At 39.9% G+C, this 8,353-nt stretch overlaps 1 protein-coding gene across 2 annotated transcripts; it reads right to left on the reverse strand.

Moving 5' to 3' along the window:
- Positions 1–1,386: 1,386 nt before the first annotated feature.
- On the reverse strand, positions 1,387–7,705 carry LOC135676884 (YTH domain-containing protein ECT2-like). Of its 2 annotated transcripts, XM_065188574.1 has the most exons (9): positions 7,396–7,705; positions 6,309–6,373; positions 6,007–6,151; positions 5,843–5,919; positions 4,754–5,203; positions 4,103–4,636; positions 3,351–3,563; positions 2,797–2,952; positions 1,387–2,175 (listed from the first exon to the last, which is right to left on the reverse strand). In XM_065188574.1, the coding sequence occupies exons 1-9, from the start codon at positions 7,421–7,423 to the stop codon at positions 2,056–2,058; spliced, it is 1,788 nt and encodes a 595-aa protein (XP_065044646.1). In that variant the 5' UTR covers positions 7,424–7,705; the 3' UTR covers positions 1,387–2,055. The 2 variants fall into 2 exon arrangements, with proteins under 2 accessions (XP_065044646.1, XP_065044647.1); XM_065188575.1 differs by lacking the exons at positions 6,309–6,373; positions 7,396–7,705 and having other exon boundaries at positions 5,843–5,933; positions 6,007–6,135.
- Positions 7,706–8,353: the final 648 nt, after the last annotated feature.

Raw genomic sequence — 8,353 nt, forward strand, 5'->3', positions numbered from 1 at the left:
CAGGCACTGTGACGGAGCTTCCTGCCGACCCGACATCCGGACCCCCGAACTGAGTCACGTCAGTCCCGAGACCACGGCTTAAACAAATGCCCCCGCATCAATAATAAACAATGGTAAACGAGTTAATAATTAAATTAAAAAATCTTCAATATTTTAGACTTATATTCAGACTTAATTTTTTTTAATATATTATTTATTACTTAAACTCATCAATTGATAGCATCATCAAAATTAAAATTAATATATTATTCATTTCAATATCATCGTCGGTCCATAAACATATCATACCACTTCTAATAAGATATAAACAAAGGCTGCAATTCTTTTTTCAAATGTGACTTTTTGATATTCCAATAGAAGTGGATGAGATGTACGTCGAAGAGGCTATCCGACGAGTTCGTCACGGGAAGGACGGAGCTGCCAATAAATATTCGATGAGGTCAAGGGATGGTGAACATGAAGCGCGATGAGAGGAGTGTGGAGCCAAGCTGCGACGGGAGGAGGAGCGACGAAGAGCGAGAGGTAGGAGACATCGTAGGAGAAGAGCAGGTTGTCGATGCCCACCGGAACTCAGCCTGAAGCTTCAAGCAGTTGATGTTTTGCTTTATAGATTTGGAGCTGTGCCGTTCTATTGTGGTGTGACTCATTTTTCCGACCCATCACTATCGTCATCCAAATTACGAGTGAACTTTTATTATCATTGTGGAGGTCACAAGTCCATCTCAATCATCTGAACCATTCGGTACACTTAAATCTCTTTCTTGCTTTTTCTTTCTCCTCCTATAAATATAGAGTATTGTGTATTATTTCAATCAATACAATCTGACGCATATGCAGCAGTCTGATTGGCTGTTAGCAGTTTCGTTTATTAGGGACTTCATCAGACGAGCCAAATCAGGCGGACTGTGTGTGGGTGACATATGTTGACATCCTACCACATATACCAACGTTATGAGCACATCATGCCGTAGTTTAATCGTCCGATCAACTGATCCCTGTTGAGAGTTCGTCAGACGAGGGAAGGATCATTTATTCTCTATTTGCCTCGAGGCCAAGAGGAAAGAGGCTGCCATCTCCATCGAGATCGAGCAGAAGATTAAAAAAAAGACATCGGCTGATGGAACAACAGCACAGCAGCCCCTGTCGAACTCGAACACTAATTATGAGACTCCGGAAAATGGTGGCAGTGGGTCACCAATCTATCTCAAGATATATACCACATGTATATTGATCGTCACCGCAACACAGCTGACGAATTATAATATGTGGAGGGAGGGAGACCCTCCAAGTTTGCCAAACCTTCCAAGGAAGAAACCAAAGCAACAATGATTTAAGCCGCTTTAACAATCTCAACTCAGCCATCAATAATTCTTTGGGGGCACCAAAGGGGGTAATGATTGATGGGGTATAATATTGATGACATAATGCAAACATAGTTTGTGTTCCAGCTAGAAATTATTGATGATACAATATTTTTCTTGAACGATCACATATTTCGCACTAACTACAGACATCGACACGCATAAAGGGAAGAGAAGCGCTAAAAGCTTCTTTTGCATTTTTTGCTCTTTCTTTAGAGTTTCGATCATACAACTTCACTTGGTGACCAAGCAAAGGTTGGGATACACCCATTTTACTCCAAAGCTTTTACCAACCTGCAGGGAGAGAGCAGCCACCAACCCAACAACAATTTGGCCTCCTCGATTCCCCAAGGAAGAACATGGGGCAGGGTGCCCAACAACATTCGGAGAAGAAATAAGAATCCTAGTCTTTCCACCTCCAGAATTTGCAGGATCATCGGGCTCCAGTTCACCCGAATGCCTGTCTGGCACATTGCTAAAAGCAGTTTGATTTCTCCCGGATCATTGTACGATTGCTCATGGGGAGATATTCCAAATGGGCCCTTGTTCTTATTTCCCACTGTTGGCACTATTTATTTTTCCTTCAACTCCCACCAAATTGATGTGTTCTTCGGCAGCAGCAATTCATCTCGTGAACTTCCAGATCTTGCAGCTGTACGATTTCCAGTTCAGAAGCACCTGAGTTCCTAGGAGATCACTTCCTCGAAGCAATCCCAGTCTGGAGTCCTACCTTCACCTCAACTGACACAAGGTCGGGCGGCTGGGACTTTGAATCACCTAGCCTTGGGACTTTGGTTGATTCAACATTTTTAGGCTGAAGAAAAATGTATCAGAAAATAAGATATACATAAAAATGATGGGAACTTTTACTACTGGAAAGTATTTGCACCAAAAAAGAATTACAAGCACACAGACGTGCCATATGATAAGCACACGAGGCACACAAGTAGTGCTTATCAACATAACATGGAAGGCCTTGCAAAAATAGAAATCAAGCATGGATAAGTGACTTGCAAATGACTGCATCAATCTTTATGTCAAAAAAAGTATTTGCATATATCTAAAATAGGAACGATAAAGCCTTACCCTTATGAATTTAACACAAACTGATCAAACAGCTAAAACAATTATCTCAATTACTTAGTGTAGTTTATTGTCTATGTTTAGTATAACTTTATTGACTAGGGGGGATATCCCCTCAGTTTAACTGCTATTTGAAATAGCTCATTCTGAGTGACCTCATACATTCCAAAGAAAGAATCTCAAAGTGGACATTTGATAATATAACCTTTTCTGTAAATTTCTGTACAAGGAATTTTTATTAATCCAAATATAATCACACTAGAGAAAACTGAGATATAAAGCAACAAGCTTTTAGGCAAATGAAAACATTGAAAATTAACAACCTTGATACAGATGAATAGTACGGATTTACCAGTGAATTCACCAAAGGTGGAGTAGTTGGCTTGTTCCTCTTATCTTGCATTCCTTTTTGCCGATTCTCATAAAAGCCAAAATCATCCAATATAGATGTTTTGGAGGAATGACTGTTAAAAATGCTTAACATCTCAATACCTTGGGAAAATTTCACCTGACAGGGATTTAGGTTCTGTCAGTATCATGTATAATAATGGATAGCATATAGAGGTATGATCCACATGACACAATTAACAAAATGTTTACTTAACAGTATCAGTATCAGTATCATAGGAATGTTCATTTCTCTTTACTTAACAAAATGTTTAATTATACATTATAAAGTTTCTTCTTCAACCCTATTTGCACATAATTGTCATAGAACTTAATTTTTAATGAGTTCTCAATCTTGAGCAATTTTGTTGACACCAAAGTCAAAATACAAAAATTCTCTATGCCAAATTTTGAGAAAGCTTGACAAGATGTGGATGATACAGAAAACTTGAACTTTCTCGAGCGCGTAAAAAAAGCATCATAATTATCAAACAGAAAAAATTGTTTCAAAAGGCATACCTCTTGTGTGTCCCTGCTGTTTGTAACAGGCTTGTTGTCATTATTCTCCAAAATTATGTGACGGAACTGCAGGTTTGGCACATCTTTAATTATGTGCCACTTTACTGGGAAAAATCCATTCCACTTGTCTTGTTGCCAAAAGTCCATATTCTTCCTGAAATCAACTCGGCCAGTCATTTCAGCTACACCGCAGAACTGACCGCTTGCGTTGACCTAAGGATCATATTTTCAAAAAATATAAGCAAATAAAAAACTATGGTTTAATTCCCTAAGGACTCGTTAGAACAAAGTCACTGCCAACACAATACTGCTAATACATGTCAGAAACCCCAATGCTATGAGTCAGTCATGTTGCACTTAAACATACAACAATATAAACACAGTCATGAATCACCGCATATGCATCTACTATCTGGTAAATAACAGAAATTTTACTTTCTAAACATGCAAATTGTGCAAGAAAGGATAACAAGCAAAGAAGAGACGAGGAAGAGGTTTGAAAAACAAAGATCATTTTAAAATTTTTAGCATTACTATTTTTAATTTTTAGTAACAAAAGGTCTTCCCAATAGACAATTCATTTTTGTCACAATACAAACATTTGCATGAATGTTTCAGATAGAAGTGCAGTAATATGTACTCTCGTATGGGTGACCAAAATGCATGTGATCGCAAATTATCACATGCACTCAGTAAATATTTGTAGGCAAATCAAAGATCACATCTAACTGTACAAAGGTTGGTCAACTTACAGAAAAGAAGAGAAACACTGGACAGTTGCCACCCTTTTCTGTCATCTTCTCTTGTGCAACTTGAAAAGCATTGTCGACCCTTTTATTCCCATTTGGTGTGCTAGCCCAAACACTATACTTTATGCTCTTGTGAATATCATCCTCACTATATGATTTTATTACAAAAAATAAAGCATGCTGATATTTTGTCTGGAAATCAGGCCGGTTGTATTCATCCATGTTAATAATAGCAACTGAAATGCTGTCACCATCATTCTTAACATCAAGCGTTTTGAGAGAATCAATATCAGCCTGAGAGGCACTTTTGGTACCATTTGTTCTGGGGCCACGATTCTGTTCATTCAGCAAGTCAAGATCGCCACAGCTATTTAGCTTATTTCTAACTTTCAGCTTCACATCATCAACCCAGCTTTGTCCATTTTCTTTCATGTCAATGATGCTGCTCGGATAAAATAGTGGACCTTTCCCTTGGTTAACATATGCATTAAACTTGTTCACCGGATCATAACCGTTGGAGAGAACAGCAGCAGAAGCCTGGCACCATTAAAGTCCATGAGTGTTCAGAATATGCAAATAGCATTTGCAATACACATTGCCAAGAAGCCAGTCTGACAAAATAGATGCACTACATATGAAAACAAAATGTATTACCTTCTTCGTAGGTTTCTGAGATTGATTATGAATCATAGTAGGATGTGACATATCAGACACTAGTGAGGACCCTTTTGTTCCCGAGGCTGATTTTGAGGCCGGAAATGTTCTCGAAGGAGCAACGGTATGACCCTCAGATGAAAGATTTGGTCTATAATGTGGCTTTGTTGGATCCACAGCAAATCTGCTCCCTTGAATCTCATCTGCAAAGAAAAAAGATGGGTCCCATGGGTATGCCGGAACCAACTCAGGTCCATAAGCAACTTGCTGTGGAAGAGGTCCTGGAGAAACAAGTGCTTGAGGGGATATTAGATTTGGACAATATGACTGGCTCAAGAATTGTCCGTCTACACCATACATCGCTCCAGGTAAGAGTGGACTGTAAGGAGTGTATCCACCTTGATAACCTGGGAAGTAGTACATAACTGAACCATTATCTGCTTGAATACCCTGAAGCAAAAGGGAAAAGAGATGGTGTAAACACTATATATAAACCAACTTAAACCGAGTGCAATCATTGTGATTCTACAAGTGCAGCAAAAAAGGAACAACAAGCCAGAGGCTTAATTAATTTAAGTAATGAGACAGTTTATATCATACAGCTCTTAAGGGTGACCATAAAAATACAGAACCACAACCAAGCCACACCAGAAGTGGTAACAGTCTGATTTTGCTTTAGGCTTTTTCACTTAATTTCCTATTTTTTATACATACATTAGATTTACAATGAGACAACTGATGTATCATTTCAATTTAGTGGACATGCGGTGTGGGATGGCCTTCAAATGGAAATGGAAACTGTGTATAGAAAAAGGTTGGTGCTTTACATTTCTATAATACTAAATACTTCTGATTTAAAGATGCAATAGGTATTACAGAAAGGAAACATCTTTACCACAAGGAAGTTCCCCAGACATATAAAACAAAACCAGGAAAAGTCACGAGCTTAGGGGAGGATAAATGTTTTTAAAACTGCAACATCATGACAACATTTTTGCTGATAATGAGAATAATATCTGCATTAAAGATATAAACATTAAGCTATTGTTGGTCCCAAGATTTTATATAAAGTTCAAAGTAGAAACTTACAGGATGCTGAACTTGCAAGTTGTCAGTTCTCTGGACACAAAATCGATTGTCCCATTCCCCCAAAAAACCAGTAGATCCTGTTTCCATCTAGCTATGAGATAAAAGGCAAAATACACATATCAAAAAAATCTAGGCAAACCAGAAAAGTTTTAAAAAAAACATACCTGGATAATAGTAGCCGTAGTAATGCATGCCCTGGTCACCCATCAAAGGCTCTTGATCCACCTCAGTTTCTTTGATGCTGCTCGTTGCATCTCCTGAGGAGATGCAGGATATTGAATCAGATTGGCTTGCACCTTGTGCCCCAGACTAAACAGAAAAGCAAGCATACGTATCAGAATCGTGTTTGTCAAAAACAAATTAGAATAGAAGCACCAGAGTTAGCTGGGCAAAATCAAAAGAAAAAGATAAGTGAAGCCAAAAAGTGCGGGATTTCATTACCAAACAACTTAAAACTATAGCATACCACGTTGATACTGTTGACTTTCATCGATGCATCGATCTTCAATTTCCTCATTGAATCCTCAATTGCTGGATAGTGAAAAGTCAAGGTCTTCCATACAGAATGGCAAGTAAAACATTGATAACTTGATGGATACATGAAGAAATAAGGCTGTATGGTATCAGCTCACACGGTTTTCCATCCCCAATCATGAAACAATGATAAGGCTTTGAGACCATATAAAAGTCCTATTTGTGCCGGTTAATCCATTTTAACCTTGCCAGATCTACATAATTCTTCAAAAAACAAGATATTTCGTTGGTCAACATCCTACATCGGTGGGGTTACAATAAAATTCTTCATAATCTTTAACACAGTTGACCCCAGGAACGGACAAGCCTGGTAGAACCTAACAAAATAGCTCCGTCAAGTTACTTGTATCTAAAAGGCAAGTTAATCCCCCTTTTAAGGGATAGGAAAAGGCAATTTAATCATTAGGAATAAACCATAAATTTTCTACAGACAATAACATATAGGCAATCATTTTCACTCCGATATAACAAAAAGAAGATGATCGGGAGATCCAAAACATTGAAAGATCAAGCTACGATCTCCGGAAAAAATCGAACCACAAGCTTTATGATATAACTCCCATTATTCTTTGACTCGTTTGACCCAGATAGGAACAGACAAGCTTAATAGAGACTAACGAAATAGATCCACCAAGTTACGTGCATCGAGGGGCAACCTAACCTATTTTTTGTTCTTTCTTTTTGGATAGGAAAGGACAACTTAATCCTTCCGAAGGAACCATAAACCAGCGAGAGTTCCACAAGATCTAGTCAATGATCGATCTATCAGAAAAAGAAGGTGTAAACAAAGAAAAAAACGATCATCTGAGCTAATAATTCGAGGGAAAAATGGAAACGGGAGAGCCCTAATGTTGTTTAACCCAAAGCTAAGATCTTCGAAGAATCTACGAAGCAAAGCAAATCCCAAAATGAAACTTCATAGAAGACTAAAAAGTATTGAACATACAATAGATCTGACCAGAAAACCATGAGAACAAGGAGATAACATATCAGAAAACCGAAAACGAAACGCAGGATACGTTTCTCCGGCTTCGCCTTGGCTTCCATGAGATCGCACCAAAAGTCTCCGCAGAAGAACCCTAAGTCTTCCTTGTCCTCCAGCTCGAAGGCTCCCAAGTCCACCTCCTGCCACGAGACACCAACCCCGACCAAGCCGCGACCAAGGGAGGCGTTTGTCGCCCGCAACGCGGAGCCGCTTCCGACGAGCGATGGTCGGTCAGGGCGGCGGAGAAGCGCCCACGACAGCCCCGGAGATGCAATCTAGCGATCCACGAGGCTCGGCGCTCGGCGGCGGCAAGTGGGTTCTCGTCCGTCCGATGGCTCCGGACGGGTGGGCGGAGGCGGCTAAAACGTCGAAGGGGCCGTTGTGGTGCCGCGTCGGTTCCGTTTCAGTTAAGAGATCCAACCAATCACAAACCGGAATAGCAGCCATCGGGAGTAGTTGACTTTGTCTTTTTCGGTGGTTCCGGTTAGCTATATACAGGTGCGGAAACCGACGCCAGACTCATGCTTGGTTCTATTTCCGTGCGTGCGTGTGTGACGGGGCGGCCGTAGCAAGTATGGCATCCTGGAGAGTATGATCACCGCCCAGTGAGCTAACCGGAGGCATCAGTTAACCGCCGAAAAGTAGGATGCCAACTTGCGTTTCCACCAAAAGACGTAACGTTGGAATCGAATCCCATCTTAAAGTTAATTAATCGATGAATTAAAAAGGGAGTAACACAAATATTATTAGTAATTAAATTAGAAAATATTTCTCGTGACATATCTTTTGTACTAATTATTACTTTGCCGGTTAGAGTTACCGCTAAGAAGAAATAGGAATCCGGCGATTAATGGTGCCTCTCACGTGCTCGATTTGGCGGAAGCCTTCGACACGCAATCTCTCCGTCGAGCCTTTTGCTTAACGATGAAGCTTTGAGTGGGTCGGTCATGGCTCGATTTGGTGACGTGGTGGCACGTCGCTCAGATAGCATT

The sequence above is a fragment of the Musa acuminata genome, chromosome BXJ1-6, assembly GCF_036884655.1.
Source record: "Musa acuminata AAA Group cultivar baxijiao chromosome BXJ1-6, Cavendish_Baxijiao_AAA, whole genome shotgun sequence".
Classification (NCBI taxonomy): Eukaryota; Viridiplantae; Streptophyta; class Magnoliopsida; order Zingiberales; family Musaceae; genus Musa; species Musa acuminata.

Coding starts and splice junctions, on each gene's coding strand:
- LOC135676884 (XM_065188574.1), bottom strand. CDS start 7,423: ATGGAAGCCAAGGCGAAGCCGGAGAAAC. Junction 6,374..7,395: donor CAAGGCGAAGCCGGAGAAAC/GTATCCTGCGTT, acceptor TTCACTATCCAG/CAATTGAGGATTCAATGAGG. Junction 2,953..3,350: donor ACAGCAGGGACACACAAGAG/GTATGCCTTTTG, acceptor AATCCCTGTCAG/GTGAAATTTTCCCAAGGTAT.